Below are 20,982 nucleotides of genomic sequence, written 5' to 3'. Positions count from 1 at the left end.
TTTGCTTTTTTTTAAAAAAGACTTTTTCTTTAGAGGAAGCAAGGCTAAATAATTGGTTCCCCAGTGAATTAATTAATGATGCTGATTTCAACTCCATTTTCGGCAATGAATTTCATGTGTAAATTCTTGGTCTTTTATTGAATTCTTTTTGTTCCCTTGGGTAGAATCATCCTGTCTCATTTTGAAGACAGACAACTCCGAAAGGTTTCCTCTGGCATCATGGGCACAGAAGAATGCTGTGATAATTGCAGGTCCAGGTAAGCTTTCTTCCCTGAAGGCTGATCCTAGAGGTTATGTTCTCTCAGACTGACTTACAAGGCAAATTATCTAAAAGAATTGACTTTCATGCATCTGATCTTGCAGCTGTTCAGCTTGAGGTTTATTTTTGGACATCTCTCTAACCTTTTTCTAGTGAGTCGAGCAAACCATGATAAGCTCTAAGTCAGGCTGTGGGAAAGCCTGGAAGCAGAGCAGGATCACAGTTCCTAAGAGGGGTTTAGAGCAACACTCAGTGAAAAAAAGCTTCTATTCATCAGTTTAAGCCCTGTTAGGTAATTAATCCCAAAAGACAAGGCTTGCAAATGGTGTGTGGTACCAGGTGTCTAAGGCTAAATTGCCTCAGTGTCCAGGGAGCTGTTCTCCTGTGCTGACATGTGCTCTTTTAACCTTGCTAATAATCTCATGGATGTGCTGAGGGGGGCTCAGGAGGCTGATAGTCACAGAGGTATGAGCAGAAACTCCTTTGTCACTTCCTTCTGTAGTTACAATTAGGCTTTCCCTGAAGTTACAGTAAAGCATTCCTTGCTCTTGCTGTTAGCCTGATGCTTTCTGATCCCAGGCAAGATGTTAGGCTGTGTTGCTTTCTGGAGAAGTGTTACCAATTTAGCTACTGAATTTCTGTATATCAAGGATTAGGACAGCTTTGCCTGGCCTCTACTACAACTAAGTAAAAAAAGAATTTAAGAAATCATAATTTCCCTTTTGGCAGCCAACTTGCTGTGCTAATAAAGAGCCAGGTAGTGAATTTGTATTGCAGAACTGAAGTCACTTGAAATAGATAATTTTCATTTTTCTCCTTAAAAGTGGTTTGTGCCAGTGCCAAAATCTTTTAGTGGGTTCTTTCAGTCAGTAAGAAATACTTTTAACAAACCTTACATAGCCTTTAATGGAGTTGCTCTTTACTTCTGGTTTTTGTTTTTCCTTTATGTTCTTAAAGAAACAGAAAAAAAGCTTTTAAGTGCAGTTAAAGAAATGTTGTGCATGCCCAAATCAATGCAAACATTTAAGTACTGAATTCAAAAGATCACTGAGACAATGTTCCTAACAACAGCTGTCATGGAGAACTTACTGTTGGGCTGGGCAGTTGTCCGAGGAGTTACAATGATAGAAACATAAATGTGCCTTGAAGTTACATTGATACAAAATTTAAACGTGTTTAAATGTACAGAACTAGGGCTGACATTAGGGACTAAGTACAAGTCAATCACTTGTGGTTATTTCATTTAATTTTTTTGTTAATCACTGGGTTGACAACATTTGGAGCAAGGGAGAGGGAACTTGATTTGTTTGCGTTAAGCTTGGCTTCCCCTCTGTCTTTCAGTGGCTCCTGCCTTGCAGCCTCCAGTGACTTTGGTGGATTACAGGATTTTGGGAAGCAAGCACATCAGCTCCTGTCTGCAGTGAGTGCCCTGGATGAGAAGTTTGGGACCAGAATGCCAATTCTGCTTCTCCGAGGGTCTGTAAGTGATGGTGCAGCTCCTTGTATGTGTTCTGAGGGGAGGGGCTGTGGCTGTGTCCCTCTCCACTGATCTGTCACTCCACACATGGATATACATTCCTGTCAGTGTGTGTATACCATTTTTCTTGGAGAGATGGATGTTTGTGTAGAGAGGTGGTTTGGACTTTGGGAGGCTGCTCAGCTCCACTCCCTGTGCAACAAGCAAGATGATTGTACTCTAACTTTTTATGAAAATGCATCATTTTGATTATCTTGAAAAGAACAGTCTTTTCAGAATGAAGGATAAACATCTTGGCTCAATTAGCTGGCTTAGGTTTGAATAAAGCACAGGATAGTTTGCACTGTAGGTTTGTGTGGCTGTCTGGCTTGAAATACTGAAGTAGGAAGTAGGGTATCAGAATGAATATAAATTAATTTCTAATCACATTTAATTTTAATTGTTTCAAAATACTAAGCAAGAAACTCACTGGGAATAAATTAGAATAAGAACAAAATACTTTTCATGTTTACAAACTGAGGAGAAAAGGAGTGACCTGTAGTACTTGATAAAACTGGGTGAATTATGTTCCTTGTCTAACCTTTTAGTGAAGTTAAGCTGCTGATTGTCACACAAGTGTACCTAGGGAAAAAGGAACTTGCCATGGCCTTGGCAGAAAGTAGATTAGGAGTGGGATAGGTTAGAGGAGGCTCCTCACATTTTGGTTTACTGATTGCACTTGAAGCTTCCCTGTGCAAGGAGTGGACAAATCTGACAGATTCTTTCAAAACTTCCAGTGCTCTCAACGTTTGCCAGAGCGGTACCAGAGGCACCCTCTCTTTGGCTGTGGAAAAGAGTGGCCAGAGAACTGGTGGAAACTGCTCTGCCAGCAGCTGATCATGGAAGGGTTCCTCAAAGAAGTCCCATCCCGGAACTGCAAGTTTGCAACCATTTGTGTGCTCACCCAGAAGGTATTTCTGGTAGTGCAATGACCCACTGAGAGCTCCTCCTGAGTAATCCACAGCTAAGCCATGGGGTTTATTTCTTTCAGGGTAGAAACTGGCTGTCAGAAGCTGGATCTGCCTCAAATCCAAGTCTTCTATTACAGTCCAGTGAAGACCTTAATCTGCAGAGAGCTTCTAGCAGGTAGTTGTAGCTCATGGGTTCTCTGGAGCACTTCTTTGCCAACCTCAGGTGTGTCTCTGAAATCTGCATTTGGAGAAGGCGGGGTTGAACAGGAGGAGGCTTTGAGATCCTCAGTGCTCTGTTTTTTTTCATGAACAATGACGATTCTAATAACTAACCAATAACTTGATTTGCCAAATACATCTCTGTACCAACTTTAAATCAGTTTATTTAGCAAAATGTTATTTTTTGAAGGGCAGCGTCACCGTACAATGGAATTAAGATATAATTAATTTCATTACAGCAGTAAGTGTTCGCCTGTGCCCTCCAGGAAGCGCTCCCCAGGCACAAAAGGAGCAACACAGTCACCAGGCAAGCAGGTCTGTACCAGTACAACCCTCCTGCAGTGCGAGCCGTCTTTGCTCAGGTTAAAAAAAAAACAACCCAACTTGGACCCATACCACAAATTATTGTTTTATCTACAACAAACTCAGTGAAAAGATGGTAAAATTAGCATTTGTCTTGTTCTTCTGGTTTTTTTTATAGATGTCTCTGTATGAGATGTTCAATTACAGAAATGGTAAAACTCCTCCAAGAAGCACTAACATGCTTAACAGGTACAGTATTTGAAATTAAAACAGATTTACCTAATTCTGACTGTGTTAATGGGGATACTGCTTGGCAGGGGACTGTTAAAATGAAAGTTTATCTTGTGAAATGGGTGTTGAAATGTTTAATACATTAAAAAAGGACTAGTGCCTAAAACTTGCTGTACACTGCATTATATTTCAAAATATATTGTATTTGCAAGATTCCACACTTAACATCAGGGTGCATGGAGGGCTCTGCCTTTTCCACACTAGTCTGGAGAAGACTGCGACCAACTCAAGGCTCCCTCAGGTCAAATAACCTTTTGCAAAAAGCAGACCAAGTAATTTGTTTTCCTGGCTCATGTGCTGCCTCAGATTAAATGCCCCCTGTATTTCTGAGGAGTGGATTCCTCCTTCAGGACACCATTCTGGTGCTGGCAGATGGCAGGAAGAGAGGCCCTATCACTTAGGTGAATAGTTACCACTGCAGCCCTGTGAAGACACATTATTTTAGGGAGAGTTAAATCCAAATTAAGTTACTTTGCACTGTGCTTAGGGAAGGAAGCTCTTATTCTGACTTGTGTGCTAACAGATACTGCAGTGTAATCATGGTAGTCCAGTCAAGGGTAAATGTCCCTGAGCCCATGGACAGGGATCTGTGCTAATTCCACTCAGAGCACAGCAGCTGTGTCCCTGTCACTGATGGTTTTAAGGTGATCAGTGCTGTTTGCCAGGATTAATGTTCTCTGCCATGGGCGAAAAATGAAAGGTGAGATGTCTTAGGGAATGAGTGACTGTTAAGAGTTTGTTTTTGTTCAAGATATGGGAATCCAGCACTGAGAGATCTTGCTGAGTTGAGTCAGGCCTTTTTCCACCCAGACTCCCACAGATTTATTTCATCTGCTTGAGCTTTGTACAATAATAGACCGTTTTTAGGTTCCAGTACCAGATCAGAGGAATTGTGACATTAAGGATACTGTTGGTTGTATCCCAACCAGCTCCAGTCCTGCCTGGGGGCAGAGCTGGCATGAGGTGCTGTTGGAGCTGGCAAAACAAGTTGGGCTGCTGCTCTCCCACAGCCTTGAACCAAGTCCCTGAATAAACTGATCTAAAGCAAGACTTGATGTTTTGTTAGTGTTTCAGGGCGCTCACCACTGAAATCTCCTTTGAAGCCCCAAGCACCAGGTGTTTCATCCCAAGACAAAGAACTAGAGGTAAGCTTTTCTGGGATAGGAAGGATATCTCTGAATTGCAGTCTACCTGCACACCACAGATATTCTGTGTTTGGCTGTGTTTGATGGTTGGCTTGGACAGCTCTTCAAACTACTGAGTTGTTTTGAATACAGGTCCCAGAATAGGACTGAAATACACAAGGAGGGATTAATGGATTGCAGGGGTTTTGTGTATTATTGGAAAGATCGGGGAGGTGATAACTTTTGCTCTTGTAACAATTATACCTATGAGTGATGTAGAGCTGAGGATTTGGCTCCTTCTTTCCCAGACTGCTCTGTATGGCAAGCTGCTGACTGCTAGACAGAAGGTAGCTAATGAGAAGGAAATTCCTCCAGCTGTCTTGGCAACCAATAAGATCCTGGTGGAGATGGCCCGGATAAGGTAAAGCCAGCATGCAGATGTGTTGTACAAACTGGGGAGCTTGCAAGCCAAGTCACAAATCCCTTTCCTGCTTCTGTTGGGAGAGTGGAGGCATCTGAAGTGCCTCTCCCAGCTACTAAAAGGCAATAGGCAGCAATATTTCGGGAATGTCTAATGCTGTTGCATTTTTCATGCTAAACCAGGCCTACAAGCATTGAGAACCTGAAGAAAATTGATGGCGTTTCTGAAGCCAAGTCCACCATGCTGATGCCTCTCCTGGCTGAAATTAAGGACTTCTGCCAAGTAAATGGTTTGCAGGTACGATGAACTCAAGTGTCTTCTCCTTGGCAGGGGCCTTAAGCATGGGATTTGTTCTGCAGCTATTGGATTCCATGGAGTTGTCTTTCTGTTTCACAAGAAAATACTTTGATCTAGCAGTGGGAACCAAAAGCATGCCTAGTTTTTTACTTGTTTTCAGAGAGTCTGAGAAAGTTTAGCTCAAATTGAGAAGTTTTCCATGCAGACTGAATACCATAGTTTGTTCTGATGGAATAGTCTCACATGGATGAGGATTACCTAAGACCATGTGTTGGCCTGGGCACTTTGTTCTGGCTGGTTTTCTTTTCCAAGTTCCTTGGACCATGCTGGTTTTAGTAAGATGGAAACGTGTGGGTGTCCATCTGGATTCTTTCCTTGCTTTAGCTTTCCCTCCCTTCTTTACTTTTTTTTTTTAAGAACATGGAGTTGGGGTCAAAACCAACCTCCAGAGAGATGTTAGTGTTACTTTGTCAGATAACTTCAGATAATGGGAGGGTGATCCATTGTTTGTCCCTGGGATAAAATTAATTTAATTCTGCTTTATCTCACTTAGACCAACACATTCTCCACATCTGAATCTAAGGTTCAGAAAGAAGCATCTCCCTGGAAGTGTGCTAGAGCCCTTTCTCCCTCAGAGGAGGTCACATACATCCTGTTCCAAGAGAAAAACTACTCTCTGGTAAGCTCTTGGCTGTGGAGGATTTTGCTTTGCTGAAAACTTACAGCAGGAATGCTTTGTCTAGAGGAGGGAGATGTGCAAGTTCTCTTAAATCTTCTCCACAGTGCTGGATAGGTTGCTTTAAAACCCTGAGGTAGTACCTTTCCCGGGAAATGGCAGATCCTCTTACTTACCTCTGAAGTAGTGGTATGGAAAACTGAGGTGGGATGCAGCGAGTTTTTAATTCCACAGTAAGCAACTCAAGTTGCTTTGGCTTTTGCTTTGCTGCTCCCAAGAGTATGGGTCAGGTGGTCCCCAAGTTAAAAGTGTAGCTAAGGATGAATTAACAAGAAATAGTTTACAGTTATTAATGGGCAACTTGATGTTCTGTATCCACTAATCCTGATGATATATGCACAGTGTGTGTATTCCTTGTGGACAAATGAGTAGAAACTTGAAATGGGCTTTTTTGAAGAGTACAAGATTCTTTCTAGTTGGAAATCTGTCCTTGAGAAAAACAAGTTTGGATCAATCAAGTCTGAGATGCTTTCCTTCAAAGCAAACGTTTTAAGAGGAGAATTCATCCAACATGTGAAAATGAGGGGGAATTTGCTTTGGTGCTGTTATCTGTGTTCTGTGTGGATGTTCTGTATTATGTTGGCCCCTGAGAGGTCAGGTGCACCACAGCTCCTTCATCTCAGCTAAGTTCAGGGTGAGGTGTTGCACTCAAGCCATGAAGTTTTGAGAGAGAAACACCCTTGACAAGCTGGAAAAGAAACGAGGCAGCTACTAAAAATAATGCAGTGTTTTGGAGAGCTTTGTTGTGCTGCTGTGTGCCGGTGTCTCTGGACTGTATTTTGGGAATGACACTTGTGCCATGCAAAGTGCCTTTGTTTCCCCAGGGGGCCATAAGTGAGTGCAGATCCCTGCCCCTGGCTGTGGTGGGGGCTCACCTGTGCCAGGCCCTGAGGGCTGGGCGCGCCGTGAGCCTGGAGCGGGCGGGTTTGACTCCTGCAGTCCAGCAGGTCCTCAGGGATGTTATTCGTAACCCTCCTGTCAACTCCGGTAAGCACCACCCCCCCTTACCTGAGCCTCCTCATTCCTGATACAGCTCCACCAGTCCTGCAAGGCTGGGGCACTGCCAGGGGCACTGCTTTCCTCCCAAATGTCAGTGGTAAAACAGCTCTATCATGAGCCGTAACAATGGGGCAAGACCTTTACAAATCCTTTGACTCGATTGTATGGAAATGATTGAGACGTCCTTCTTAAATCTGTATTTAAATAAATCTTAAATGTTTTTGGGAAAAAAACATCAGCCAGACAAAATATTCCTGTAATGTATAAGTAATATACAATAATAAGTCTTGGCATCCTCAGAAAACACACTGAGAATTAATTGCATGATCTTATCATACATATTTATCTTCTTACCTTTTCTATGTCTTAATCCATCCCATGCTTTAATGAGGCACAACGAATGTATTTTATAATATTAATATTATAATATTAAGAAAACTGCATAAGGGGCCAGAAGCTTATACAATTAATGTTGTATTTATGTTTTTTCCAAGACACAACCAAAATTCAAGAAATTAGAAAACTTACTCCTGCAAATATTGAGCTGTATCTGATCAAGATGATGATTGCACTATTGGAGAAAGGGGATAGAAATAAATCTCAGGATGGCATAGGTATCAAAAGAAGGTTAGTGTGGCCTGAAGGGCAGCAGGAAAAAAGAGGAGCAGATCAAGCAAGCAGGGAAGGTGCCTTGTGGAATAAAACACAGGTTAGTAAAAGAAAGTTATGAAACTGTTCTTCTGTAAAATGATCTTTTCTTTGTAGGAACAGACTAACAGAATGTTGTTGGTGCTTCCAGCAGTGTTTAGTGTTTCATCTTCCCAATCCATCTCTCCCTCAGCTTTGAGTAGAACTGCTTCCTCCTCAGAGGAATGCTCAGAGCAGAAATAGAGTTCTTTTGGGATAAGTATTGACCTAGTAAGAGGTCAGACCTGTGCAGCTTAGCTGTGATTTGTTACACACATTACAAGTTCATACTGGAGTATGAAAATGTGGATACTTGTTCCTTCATAGCAACCAAATCTGGGTTGTGCCCTTGCTTCGTTTCTGTGCATTGGTACCTAACAACCATCCTGATGTGGGAAAAGAGATTGTCCCACTATGCAGGAAGGTTAAGAGGGTGAATAACCCAGAGGCAATTGCAGCCAGGAAAGTCTCAGTCTTTGTCTACCTTTATTGCTTGAAACTGCTGGGCATGGCCTGATAACAAGTGTCTCCTGGAGGACAAATCTTGGGAAATAAGAAGCTCTTTGTTGCTGTTTGAGAAGATCCAGGGTAGTCTGAGCCCTCTGCTGGCCTCTGTAACCCCAGGTCCCAGTTCAGCACCTTGTGCAAAGGACACCCTGCACTGAGTGGCACCTGCTGGGAATGGTAAAAAGAAATGCCATATTCAAAGTCCTGCTGCCTGTGCTGGGATTTCATATCTGTTCCTTACAGAGCTTTGGGCTGATTTCTTAAACACTGTCTCAAACAATTTTTCAAGCATTGCCATTTTGCCAAATTGATTTTCTTGCTTCCCTAAGTGCAATATCTGTGTCAGAGGCTTGTTTTTGCTGCAGCTGACCTCCTGACAGCCCAATTGCCTGAGCTCTGATCACACTTTTCCCTGCTATTGTTAGCTCCTGGAGCTAATAGTGGGAATGTCATGCTATTAGTAATCAAATTAATATAATCCAAAGGAACAGATGCAAATCCAAAAGCTAATCCAAACAGTCTTTATTTACTTCTCCTTCAGAAGACATCCTGGTTCTAATAATTCTCTGTAGCAAGCAATTTTAAATCTCATAATGGATGTTCTTGGAGTTGAATGGCCTGACATTGCTGCTGCTTTTACAGGGTAATGGGATCAATCCAGCATCCAAGGAAGGAGCAGAGAAAAGCCATCTGCATGTGGCGCCTTCGGCTTTGGTAATCAGATGTTCTTACTCTAATAAAGCACGTGGTAAACTTGCCATTAGGGAGGATTTTGGTAACACAGGGATGTGTGGCTGATGCAAAAATGTCAGCATGAGTGCTGCAACCTGTGACCAGTGGGATGATATAAAAAACACAAGTTAATATCTCTGTGCTGTTTTTAACTGACATTTTACCTGTAAAAACACATTTGAGAATATAACACTTGTGAGTCAGAAGTAAATATTTCAAGTTTTCAGAGCCATAGCAATGGAGGAAGTGTTTTTTTCCACTTTGAAAAAAAAAACAAAAAAAAGGCCCAAGTAGAATTTCCAGTTGCTGTGTGTTTGAAATGCACGAATTTCACTCGCACAACTTTTATTGTGGTGGAATGAATAAGAAATCGGCAGTGCCCTCATTCAGCAGAGGTGTTGGAACTTCGTTGATGAGGGACTGTGACCCTGGTAACACTGTGCTTCCTTTCTGTCCCTTGGGAAGGCTGCAGGGAGCGGGGATGGCAGCCAGGCAGGGAGCACGGGGGCAGCAGGCCCCTCAAACGCCATCCCTCCAGCCTCTACCAACCATCCCGCCCTCCATCCCGAGGAGGAGGAGCTCTTTGACTCTCCGCCAAAGGTGAGACTGCAGAGCACAGCCCGGACCTAGTGACTGGGGTGGGGATCTTCAACCAGCAAATTCTCAGCTTTTCTCTGGGCTCCAGACGGTGTCTAAAACTTTGGCCTGAACTCGCACTACCAGAAACTTGGGAAATTTAAATTGCTTTTGGATTTGCTGAGGAAGATGATGTCCCTAAGCTTCTGGTTTAATACTGGAGGATTTTGTTTTACCTGACTGAGTGGCTTGTGGGAGCATGCCACTGTTCCCTAGACACTCCTCAAGCATGTATTACAAAAGGTCAAAAATTTGGACCTGAACTTAACATGCTTTTATTGGAAGTGTCATCCTATATTCCCTAAATTTAGCTAATCCCATCAGTGAATTACTGTGGACTTGTGGAACATGCATTCAGAACAAACTTTGTGTTTCAAGTGTTCTGTTCCTGTCTGCTCTCTCAAGAGCTTTGGTCTAAAGTGTTCAGGAAGCTCAATGTTAACTGTATTTTTCAAATGAGTGAATTTATCCAATGATAAACACATTAAAGTGCCTGTTGAGGTTCTCTATAAGTAGACTCTTGAGGTTTTTGGTGTAAAAAATTATCAATGAGAGGTCATGAATGTTGTTCTGCATCTCTTTGTAGGTCCCATTATTGCTTTAACTGCAATTGCAAGTCCCTCGATTAGAGAGGACACAGTGAAATGCCTGAACCTTTTGTCTCAGCGACATCCCTGAGGCAGTGATGCTTTTATTGTCCTTGCTCTGTCCAAATATCCCACTTGGACAGCAGCAGACTGCCACAGGAAACTTGTCCCCCAGTACATTTTTTCAGCTATCTCGTGGCAGATGCTTCCAACATTTTAAGAGGACATTTGGTTCTTTTTTTTCCCTTTAAGTACAGGGTTCTGTGAGACTGTGCTGGTCACATTAAGGATTTTTGCACTGGTGTCTATAGGAGCACGAGCTGTATGAGCAGACATTAAGAGTTTTTATTTAAAAACTCTTATTTTATTCATGTCTCTCTGACCAGCACCACTTGTTGAACCCCTTGCTTCAGTCTGAATCTGGATATTGCTGTGAGTGCAAATCTTCTCAGAGTTTAATTCTCAGTCTCTTAGGTACTTGGATAAGGTGTTGGATTTCAGTGAGGCATAAGCCTTCTATGAACAAACTGGACAGTTCACGGCTCCAGCTGAGCCTGAATTTGAGGAGTAGAGCTGTGCAAATGATCCAGGCTGTCGATGTGCATTTCCTTCCACGTTTGTGCTTTTGTTTCCTTCCAGAACCCACATCCCCCTGCTAAGAGGAGGGTCCCAGAATGGTTTGGAACCTCGGCAGCACAAGCTGGACCTGTCACCCAGACCAAGAAGTGCAAAACAGAAACCAGAAAAGGGATTTTCAGTTGAATACGGAAATCAAAATTATTTTTTATCTTCTTCCCCACCACCACGAGCATTATCTGCACAGATTGTTGCTTCGCGGGGGCTTTAATTGCCCCTGCTCTACTCCGCATTATCCCTGCTGCTGCCTCTTCTCTTCCTCAAGCAGCACGTTTAGGACTTTTTCACTGTGTGAAACGGGATCTTAATAAAAGGAATTAAAAAATAACGGCGCTGTGTGTATATGTATGTGTGTCGGGGGCTGGGGCCGGGCCGGGCCGCGTTGCCATGGCGACGGGCGGCCCGTTTCCGGGGCGGGGCGTGGCGCGGGGGCTGCCGGGAACGGCATGGCTCGCTAGGCGGCGGCGGTGGCGGCGGTGCGCGGGTGAGCGGGCGCGCGTGGGGCCGCTCTGAGGGGACCGGGACAGGGACAGGGACGTGGGAGAGGCTCTCCCGCTCTCTGCGCGGCTCTAGAGGCGGCGAGGGCACCGGCATCCTCTGGCCGGTGGTTTCCGGTTCCCCGCCCGCCGCGCTGCCACTTTGTTCCGTCCTGCCGGTGGCCGTGAGGGTCCCTCGTTAAGCTGGTACCCGGGTTTCCTACCCTGCTGTGACCGGGAGGGCGGGCTCGGCATTCCCATTCACACTCCTTACGGTGCCGGTAGTGCACTGACACCTTCACTCTGTTACTTATTCGGGAAAAGGAGGAGCAAGCAAGGAATAAATTGCTCCCCAGGGATGTGGTCACGGCCCCAATCCTGACACAGGTCACGGAGATTTTGGACAACACTCCCAGGCCCGGAGTGGGATCCTTGGCATGTCCTGTGTAGGGAGCTAAGAGTTGGACCCTGTGTGTCCCATCGAACTCAGCATATTCCGTGATAAACAGATATTTCTGCTCCCAAATAATTCAGTGGCGCCGACACCTTTCTGTCGCCTTTCCCCGTGTCAGAACCATGGACCCCAGCTTGCTGCGGGAGCGGGAGCTGTTCAAGAAGCGAGCCCTCTCCACGCCGGCCGTCGAGAAACGCCCCACGCTCTCCTCCGACTCCTCTGCTGCCAAGAAGAAGAAGGCCAAGGTAGAGCAAGGGGGCTCCTCCAGCTCCAAACAAAACACAGGTGGGTGGAGGTCTCCTGCCCAGCAGCTGCTTGGTGTTTCCTACTGTTTGTCTTCAAGCTATGGTTTGTTGTGAATAACACTATATCTGTGAGTTTTGCTGGTGGCTGTTGCCGTTCTTTCTCTTAAATTACCAGTTTTGTTAAGAAAGTCACAGTGTGAAGAACCCATTCCCTGCTGTGCATATGTGTCAAACCTCATCCCATGGTTTGTTTGCTGTTGCTGTGTTGGAAGAATCGCTATTGCCAAAATGATTCCTGTGAAGCTGTGCTTTGGTTTGTGGATTTTGGTGCTTGCTGGGCAGGCAGTAGCAGTGGTGTCACTCATTTTCCCTGTGTTTGGCATGTTGGATAGGGCCTGGAGCAATCTGGCCTCATGGGAGGTGTCCCCATGGCAGGAGTTGGAACTGGATGATCGCTATGTTCCCATTCCATGATTCTGTCATTATTTCTGGCAAGAGAGCACCTAAAACAATTAGGTAACTGTGAGTGGAAGGGTATTCATACATGAGAGGGATTTTGCACCTTGTCTGGCTTGCACGTTGTAATTGTCCTTGTTTTACCTGGAAGCTAAGCTTTGCTCATGAGCACCAGGCATTCCAGAGGTTTCTGCCTGTTGTACTGAGGAGTTGTGGCATTTCCCTGGGATGATAGTGCAACTCTCAGTATCAAATATACAGTAAATAAAGCAGCACCAGGAACAGTGGGAGTGTGTGGAAAGTGGAGCACCGGGGAGAGGATTTGCTCCAAAAGCAGTGGCAGTTCTCAAGTGCACTTTAAAGGTCAGATCAAATGCCATGAGTTACCAAAGCACAGAATACCCTGTTGTGCAAACTCAGCCCATGCTCATATTTTGAATAATACCACCTGTGGCTCTCTCCTAAACTCCGAAAGAAACAATAGGGCTAAAAACAACAGAGGAAAACGTCAGGGAGTTTGGGAGGAGTGAAGTGTCTTCTGTCCCAGGGGAGGAGCTGGGAATTTGGGTATGTGCCTGCTGCTCTTCAGGCACCAAATAAAGCATCAGCCAGGCAATCTAAAATAAATCAAGGGAGGCCAGGTTTCCATCCATCCCTTTTTCACACTCTCCAAATAAAACAAAATTCTGCATGGAATACCCTAAGCTGCGTCACTGGGGTGAGCAGGGTTTGCTGGGAGGAAGGGATGGGAGTCAGGAAGAGGGCAGAGGGTACAGATATGGGTCTGATCTGGAGGATTTGAGCAGATAAATAAGGTTTCGCTTTGTTTTTGTGGTTTTGGTGGGCTGAGGGTTTCTTTGAGTGCTTTTGTGACTGTCAGACAATTTGCTTACACAAACAGGGACCCAGCCTGGCTCTGAGGAAATAAACTTGATCTTTTATGTTGCTGGCTGTGTTCCAGGCAGTACTAGAAAGGTTCCGGGGTTTCTCCAACACTTTTATGCTGCAGAGTCAAAATCCAGTGCCTCAAAACCCACTTTTTATTTCACTTGCCAGATTGGCAGGTGCCTGTCAGGGTGTGTGGGTGTCTGAAATGGGTCTGGGGAGCTGGAGTAAAAACCTGATGTTGAGGAATCCCTGTCCCACCCCCCCCAAAGAAACAAAAACTGTGGTGGTCAGTCCCAGTTTTGTGGTGCAGTGGCCGCAGAGCTGATAAATGGAGTCACAGTGTTTGTGTGTTGGCTTTAGTAGTCCCTGGGTGTGTAGTGCCCACAAGTCCCCCCTCACTCTGTGGCTCTGTGATTCTGTGACTCAGAGAACCTGCCCTTGTCACTTTTTGGGGGAGGAGAGGTATGGAGACCATGCTAATCTTCAAATGACTGCACAGCTAAATCCAGCCTGTCTGTGAGGTCTGGCTCTAAGTTTCCCACTGCTCCTACAGCAACTGCTATACAGACATCACCATCATGATTTCAAATCATTATTTCAACAAGTTACTTGAAAAAATTCAAAACTAGTTTACTCAGTTCAGAATAGGAACTGGACAATAAATGAAATGGATCCAGTCTGTTTGTTTCATTTTATTAATCAGTAGTAAATTGTGGCTGTGGTCTTAGTCTTTGTCTTAAGACCTTTGTCTCAGTGATCTCCACCAACAGTAGTCAAGAGCCGAAATCTTCAGGGGCTGTTTAGTGGGAAAGAATCATCCTGAGTCTTCTCTGGTAGTGTGCAAGGGGGGCACCTTTGCCTTCTGTTCCTTGTGCCCACACCCATTCCCTTTGTAGACCTGTGAAATGAAAAGCTGGGATGAGTCCCAAGATTTGTCATTCTCTGTGCTTCTCGGGAAGGCGTTCCAAAGCAGCAGGGGCTGGCATGTTGCACACGCTGCCCTCTTGTGTGCAGCCACGATGGGCATTTTGTGGGATTGCTGCAAGCGTCCAGAGCATTTGCTTTAGGAAAGAGACATTAATTAATTCAGTGCATCCTGACGGCTGCTCTGGCCTCTTGAGCAGGACTTTGCAGTCTGTAATGTGCCATCCTTATCACCACTGACATTCATCGTATGTCTTGTATGAATTGTGGATTATCTTGTACTTGGGGCTTCCATCAGCTGTGCTTTTGATTTGGAGCTTGAAGCATTCTCTGCATGGGGACTGGTCCAAATTCACTGTAAGAAGTGTGTCTGAGATGAATGGTTGTGAGGATTTGTGACTGCAGGAGGGAGTTTGCTTCTCCAGGTAAATCACTGGACTAGCTGTGCTAGTTCATAGTGCCCTGGGTGTCTTGTGACTCCATCTCACCAACCAGGAGCAGCACATGTCAATTAGCAAGTCTTCCACTGTGTCCAGATCTTCTGGAGCTTAGTCATGCTCAACCTGAGAGAGGGATTTGGTACATACATAAAAAAAGACATCCTTATAGGTACTGGCCATAGCACAAAGGTTTTTTGGATATGGATGGACTGTGACATCACTTATGTCTGTGGCCATTTAGGTGAGTTTTGTTTCCTTCATGACAGGAATGTTTTCTGGGGTTAATACAGTTAAATAACTAGTCCCATTTGTAGCTTTGCTCTGGGACATTTCTGTGTGGGGTTCAGGAGTGTGAAGGGCTTGCCAGGAGTTACTGATGGCCACGCTGTTGGACACTGTTATTACAGTTGTCATTTCTAACTGCAAAACTTGAATGGTTTTAAAAATCACAGACACAACACAAACTACAGAGGACTGGTGAGCCAGAGGTGTGAGAGTTCTGTGGTCAGGAGGTGAGGAAGGGGTGAGTGTGAACTCTGGGATGTGTCAGCAGGCAGATGGAGTCAAGTGAGATAAATGAAGTGAGATTCTCTTGTGCCAAGTGAAGCTGCCCTCTCTAGCACAGGGCTGATCCTGGTGTGGCCTCATGTTGGCACCTGGAAGCTGCACATGGGCTGGGTGACATTCCCCTCTTCGGTGTGGGAAGTCCGTGGCACAACTCTCCGTGCTCTTGGCAAGAACTCCATCAGTTCCAGTTTGGCTTGGAAAGTTTTGGATAGTTTGGGATGATAGATCCAGCATGTCCAACTCCCTGTAGTATTGTGGTTGCCTCTGAAGCAACAGGAGCCTTGGGGCAGAGAATTATCCCAGCTGATTTTCCAGCAGGATTTTTGGAAAGGGTCAGATATTCTGAAGGTAATGGGTTACACAGGTCTCAACACCCAGAAATTGTTGGCCAGTAAGGAGAGAACAGTTCCTGGAACTGGAGAGATGGGAGAAGAAAGGATCAAACCACCCTCAGGAGGACTAGAAAAGACCATTGTAGGGACCCATTTCCTGTTGGCTTAGTTTTCCTCCCACCACCCTCTCTTCTAAAAGCAAGAAACCCATAATAAAAAGTGCTGCCAAAGGCTAGAATTCACCCAGTCCTCTCCTGCCTGTAGGGTCTCTTGCTTCCAACCCTTCTCTCCCAACTTTCTTCTTACCCTTTATCTGTCTGTGCTGTCCCCGTGTGGTTGACTCGGTGGGACAAGGCTGCTGTCTTTGCACTGAATGTGATCAGACTGTTGAACATTTTATAAGTGTTTTCTTCAGTTAAGCGACACAGTTTTATGCACCTTAGGCAACATTTGTTTGGTCAGGTAGACAGAATTCTATGCTAATCACTCAATATAAACAGCAAAAGTTAATCTAAAAACAAAAATCTTTTTCCCTCCCATAACACTGCAATGGATTGTCATTCTGCTAAGCACATGGAAAGCCTTTGCCAATTATCCCAGCTCACATCCAGAGATAAAAATGCAACCATGGATATTTAAGTCCAAAAGAAAAAAGCACGTGACTTGCTCATTTGTAAGGTACAAGTGGCTTCATTCGAGGTGTCAGACCAAGTTCTCCAAGTGCAGGTGCTCCGTGCTTCCTACACCACCTCTGTTTCCCGCTTCCTGAAGCTGTTCATCATGGCTCTGATGGGGTTGGGCTCGTTCTCCAAGTCCTTCACAGTTTTGTTTTTCACGCAGCAGCAGCAGTCCAGCAGTTCGTACAGGAAAGCCAACACCACCAGAGAAACTACAGTGAAGATGAATATGATCAGGATAACAAAGCAGGCAGTGTTCCAGTTGTCATGGAAAGGGTAAATCTTTTGCACTTGGAAGCCCAGATACTGGGAAATGGATGTGGTAGTCTCGTTCCAGTGAGTGCCGTTGAGGGTTGCCATTCTTGACGAGCTGTCTGAGTGTGCTCACTGGCACAGATTTGGGAGCTGAAACACAAAAACAAAGCTGTTGAGGACCTTGTCAATTAAGGACATACTGTGATATGTATCACAAATTTGAACTACTTAAACTCAGACTAAGTGCTTGAAGTTTCTACAAACATGGATTGTTGCATACTCATTTGCTCATCAAAATATCAAACTCCAGATCTATAAGTTTGTGATAGGACCAGAATATTTATTTTGGCAGTGTCTGGTTCATGCAGGCATCATGTGGTGTAAGTTATGCAGGAATGAGAGAGCTTTGCTTCTTTATTTCAATTTTATGCACAAACAAAGCTTACAAACTAGATTTTCAAGGTGTACAGTGGTTTCAACCACCTGTTCATCATCAGTCTTGAGGCTGCCACTTGCATGGTGTGAAAGGCCTTATTATTTTGGAATTGCCTGTTAGCAGAGACTTGTTCACCTGCAAAACTCTCTTGACTTCAGGAGGGCAGATTTCCTGACCTGATCATCCCCCTGCCCTTCTGCTGCTGAGGACTTTGTCCTGGAGAGACTTGGCTGCCCAGAAGGCACTGAGAGTGTTTAAAATCTCGTTTGTGGTGCCTTACCCACTGAGGTGGATAACAAGGAAAGCCCAACCCTTTCTGAGGAGTTTTTATTTCTTATTTTCAACTCTGCTTTACCCTGGCTCCAGCACTCTATGTTGGCACCCAGCAGAGGAAGAGGCTGCTCTGTGCTGTGGGGGGAGATAAGCGAGAAGTTTGCTTCAGCAAATCTGCCTTTGCTCCGTAGCCTAATGTAATAAAAGTTGTCCAGGGAGCTACAGTAACTGCTGGTTGTCTGCTGTGGCTGTAGAACGTCATAATGACCTTTGAATCTCTCAGGGAATTTAAAACTGGGTGTGGGAGGAGGAGGTCAAGTCAGATCTCCATATTTCCTTGAGGAAAGAGCAAGGAGTTTTTAGGTGGAACATGGTGGTGATGGTGTGTACTAAAGCAGTCTGAGCACCTGTCCTTATTTCTGTGAAACTGCTAAAGAAAATGATATCGTGAAAACCAGGATCATGCTGCCAAACCAGCTTGTGACCTATGTCTTATTTTTATTGTTCAAATATTATACATTTTGTTCTTTATCCTTCTGTCTTCAATGGATTTAAATTGAAAAGAAAGAGCTTTTTTGTTGAGAAGGTCCCTGGCATTAGTGTTCCATACAGACATTACTGGAGCAGTTGCAGTAACTTACTGTTTCCTCTGTTAAATCTGTAACTCAGTACACAAATTAGTAATTGAATATACAAAGTATGACTGAGATAGATGGGATTAATTAAATTGTTAGTGGGTTTTTTTCTTTAAACAAAAGTTTAGAGAGCAAATCCAAGCTAAAAATACTCCTGGCTTAAGTCAAGTCCTGGCTTCAAGAGAATGGCTTGATTTGGTTACAGTCTGGGAAAGAAACTCAGCCAACCTGTTATAGGGCTAAAAGTCATGAGGGATTTTGAAGGGTTGGCTTGAAGGCTTATTTTAAAATAATCCATGAGAGAAAGAGAGAGGGGAGAGCTGAATTAAAAGGATTTGGAGTCCCCTTTGAGGAGTAATTAAAATAAGCATTATTTAATTGTGTATTTTAAATGGCAAGAGGATACCTTTGGGAAAGAAAGGAGTTCTGTTTTGAACTTTGGAAACGGATTTCTAAGAGATTGAGGGTTTGTTGGAATCTGTTATGTGTAACTTTGCTCGCTCACTAAACACCAGGCACAAAACAAGACTGTTTCTGTGATGCAAAATTTAGTAATTTTAGGGGTCTTTTTTCATTTATATTTCTCAAAGTGATCAATATCTGAGGCCACTTGAGGAGCCTGTCCTGTCTACGTTGCGTAGCCAGCACCCTTTGCCAGCACAGCTCTCTGCCAAGGCAGGAGCTCTGTTCCGAAGGGGAGAGGAGCACTGGGCATGGCATGGCCAGGCAGGAGCCGTGCTGGCAGCAGCCATTCCTTCCCACTCCACAGCCAGCCCCTTAACATTCCACAGCCTCCATCAGGGCAGCCATTCCCTTCCCACTCCTGAGCCTCCATCAGGGCAGCCATTCCCTTCCCACTCCACAGCCAGCCCCTTCCCACTCCACACCCACCAATAGGGCAGCAGTTTGCACAGTGGAGAGATGTTTGTCTTTATGCCAGGAGATGGAATTTAATGCTCCTTGAGGAGGAGGAAGATGATGAACTCCTTAGATTTGAGTGAGGTGAGGCAGATAAAGATCAGCTACTCTTTGCTGTAATTATTAAAATACAAGGCTGAAGTAGCTGTTGCCAACTGTTCAGAATTAAAACAGCACTAATGAGGTTAGTGTCCTTGAAAGCTGTCAAAAATGGGCTGGTTTCCTGCAGTTTTACTTATTTTGTAACAGCAGAGTTCAGATTCATATCATCAGCCAGTCTGATTTGCAATCAAGTCAGCAATTGTACATATCCAAAATGCAGTGTGTTAAATATTTCATGAACTGGTTCCTCTAATATCTGCATGAGGTTTTAATTTAAAAGCATTAGCATCTTTGGGCACTGCAGAGGAGCAGCTTTATTTGAAATCATATTCATGGAGTAGAGGGAAATGACTGGCAGAAAATCCTTTTAATGCAGCACTGAGGAAGTCCCGTTTAAGAAAGCACTGAGCAGACGTCTCGGGGTAAAAGCATTTACAAATCTCAGGTGCATTCTAACCCAGCTGTTTGCCTTGTATCGATGGCTGCTACACTATTTCCAAAGATAACAGCAGGCAGAGGGATTTTCTCCCTGCCTGGTGTATACCATATTTATAGAACAGGTTTCTCTTACACACACACGGATCTCTTTTAAGCAGCCTAATTTACAGAATGCCCCCTGGGAGGTAACATATCTCACATTTTGGCTGGAGCTGTCTTTGTTTTAAGGAAAACCCTTTCGCTGTCATTTCTGTGAAAACACATAGAGATCAATCACAAGGAATGTGAGGCTGCAGGAAACCAGTCACCTCCCCTGTAAGGATGAAATCCATTTTGTTTACTGAATCTTGGCTTGTTGTGTTAGCTTTGCTGTAAGATGGAGTGGTCATCAATTTTCTGTTAGTGCACAGATGGTGAAAGTGCCTGTCTGATTGTGCAAGACAAGCTCCTCCGCCTTCAGCGGGGTAAACCCAGCTCAGCCTAGAGAAAAATCATCCTGATTCCAAGAAGCTTTTACAGGTTCTCAGCTTACAGGCATATTTTTTTTCAGTAATCAAGATAAACCTCAGAGAATGTTATAAAATGATACACACCTACCTCTTGTGTGAAAGGATGCTGAGAGAGCGCCGTTCTGGTCCCTTTTTTTAGTGCAGCCTATGGCACAGCTAAGATGGAGCTTTCCTTCCATTGGCCAGAGCACGATGCTGCTGACAACTTCCTTTGTGCTCATTTGCATCGAGCCCTCAACCCCAGGAGTAAATCATTCATAAATATGACTCTTACTGTCTGGAATAAGAAGCAAACCCCTCCCTTTCTCGTTTTTTTGGGATGGGATGTGCTCGTTAGGAGAGGAGCGCGCTGGGAGCGCGCATTGGCCACGACCCCGCTCTGCTTTGTGCTGGGATCAGCCATCAGACCATGACGTTTGAAGTGTTAATATCTGCATATTTCCAGCTTCACCGTGTGATTAGATTCTCTTGTCATGAACTGTAGCAGGCTGCACCCAGGCAGATTAAACAAGATAATCTTCTTGATTCAATTGACAGAAAGAAAACATGATAAGTCGTCTTTAACTGTTTGTTGTAGCTCTGAATTTATTTTGGTCACTTCAGACTTATCATTACTTCTGTGATTTTTCTGTTTATTTATAAATATATCATAAGACATTAAAAGTAATCTTAAAAGGGAACCCTGTAGGGGAAAATCCCTATGGGCCACATCTTTAGGGGAGCTGGCTTTTGATTTTCCTCCTCTCACCATCCTAATTTAGTATCGAGAATAAAATATTCTTCTGTAGCTGGAGTTACACTGATTCTTCTGTGTTAATTTTAGAATTGTTGTGCTGTGTAAAGCCTCTAAGACAGTGTCATGGATTCTTTTCTCTCGCTTCACTGATTTTTCCACAGAAATAAAAGGAGCTCCGTATCTCTGAGGTAGCTGTTGTTCTGTCAGATGTGCTCAAAAAATCACCAGAGGATTAAACAATCCCCACGGTGACAAAGAGATTCTTTTTCTTGAGTAGCTGAAATTCCAAAAAACTGTTGCTATTAGGTTTGAGCAATGTTGTGCTGGTAATGAGCCTGTGGCTTGTGTTAGTGGTTTGTG

The 20,982-nt window shown here is 44.2% G+C and overlaps 3 protein-coding genes across 19 annotated transcripts in view; 2 read left to right on the top strand and 1 right to left on the bottom strand.

Annotated features, from left to right (window-relative positions):
- WRN (WRN RecQ like helicase) overlaps nucleotides 1-11,171 on the top strand; it is a 29,297-nt gene extending 18,126 nt beyond the window's left edge. For 10 of the 14 annotated variants that reach the window (XM_083862478.1, XM_083862479.1, XM_083862468.1 and 7 more), the window contains 15 exons: nucleotides 165-257; nucleotides 1,601-1,739; nucleotides 2,513-2,686; nucleotides 2,767-2,864; nucleotides 3,145-3,220; nucleotides 3,387-3,457; nucleotides 4,566-4,644; nucleotides 4,932-5,044; nucleotides 5,227-5,341; nucleotides 5,895-6,020; nucleotides 6,902-7,064; nucleotides 7,571-7,785; nucleotides 8,913-8,984; nucleotides 9,468-9,602; nucleotides 10,865-11,171. In XM_083862478.1, coding sequence (XP_083718604.1) covers nucleotides 165-257; nucleotides 1,601-1,739; nucleotides 2,513-2,686; nucleotides 2,767-2,864; nucleotides 3,145-3,220; nucleotides 3,387-3,457; nucleotides 4,566-4,644; nucleotides 4,932-5,044; nucleotides 5,227-5,341; nucleotides 5,895-6,020; nucleotides 6,902-7,064; nucleotides 7,571-7,785; nucleotides 8,913-8,984; nucleotides 9,468-9,602; nucleotides 10,865-10,987 — 1,792 coding nt within the window. In that variant the 3' untranslated portion in view covers nucleotides 10,988-11,171. The remainder of the gene's footprint in view (nucleotides 1-164; nucleotides 258-1,600; nucleotides 1,740-2,512; nucleotides 2,687-2,766; nucleotides 2,865-3,144; nucleotides 3,221-3,386; nucleotides 3,458-4,565; nucleotides 4,645-4,931; nucleotides 5,045-5,226; nucleotides 5,342-5,894; nucleotides 6,021-6,901; nucleotides 7,065-7,570; nucleotides 7,786-8,912; nucleotides 8,985-9,467; nucleotides 9,603-10,864) is intronic. The other 4 variants (XM_083862480.1, XM_083862476.1, XM_083862477.1 and 1 more) reach the window with 4 other exon arrangements.
- Nucleotides 11,172-11,291: 120 nt separating this feature from the next.
- GTF2E2 (general transcription factor IIE subunit 2) overlaps nucleotides 11,292-20,982 on the top strand; it is a 36,182-nt gene continuing 26,491 nt past the window's right edge. For both annotated transcript variants that reach the window (XR_014590235.1, XM_083862486.1), the window contains exons 1-2: nucleotides 11,292-11,345; nucleotides 11,910-12,076. Coding sequence is in view for 1 of the 2 variants with exons in the window: in XM_083862486.1 (XP_083718612.1) it covers nucleotides 11,914-12,076 (163 nt within the window). In the remaining variant the exon portion in view is untranslated. The remainder of the gene's footprint in view (nucleotides 11,346-11,909; nucleotides 12,077-20,982) is intronic.
- On the bottom strand, nucleotides 15,401-20,085 carry SMIM18 (small integral membrane protein 18). 3 transcript variants are annotated; one of them, XR_014590237.1, is made up of 3 exons: nucleotides 19,975-20,085; nucleotides 15,950-16,725; nucleotides 15,401-15,726 (listed from the first exon to the last, which is right to left on the bottom strand). XR_014590237.1 is itself a non-coding variant. In XM_083862489.1 (2 exons), the coding sequence occupies exon 2, from the start codon at nucleotides 16,678-16,680 to the stop codon at nucleotides 16,384-16,386; it is 297 nt and encodes a 98-aa protein (XP_083718615.1). In that variant the 5' UTR covers nucleotides 16,681-16,725; nucleotides 19,975-20,085; the 3' UTR covers nucleotides 15,401-16,383. The 3 variants fall into 3 exon arrangements, 2 of the variants coding, with proteins under 2 accessions (XP_083718615.1, XP_083718616.1); XM_083862489.1 differs by having other exon boundaries at nucleotides 15,401-16,725; XM_083862490.1 differs by having other exon boundaries at nucleotides 15,401-16,725; nucleotides 19,971-20,061.

The sequence above is a fragment of the Zosterops lateralis genome, assembly GCF_965231275.1.
Source record: "Zosterops lateralis genome assembly, chromosome: 5".
NCBI lineage: Eukaryota > Metazoa > Chordata > Aves > Passeriformes > Zosteropidae > Zosterops > Zosterops lateralis.
This window is presented reverse-complemented; position numbering and strand designations above follow the sequence as displayed.

Bases quoted from the DNA above. Each gene is read 5' to 3' on its own strand.
- SMIM18 (XM_083862489.1), bottom strand. From the start codon at position 16,680: ATGGCAACCCTCAACGGCACTCACTGGAACGAGACTACCACATCCATT.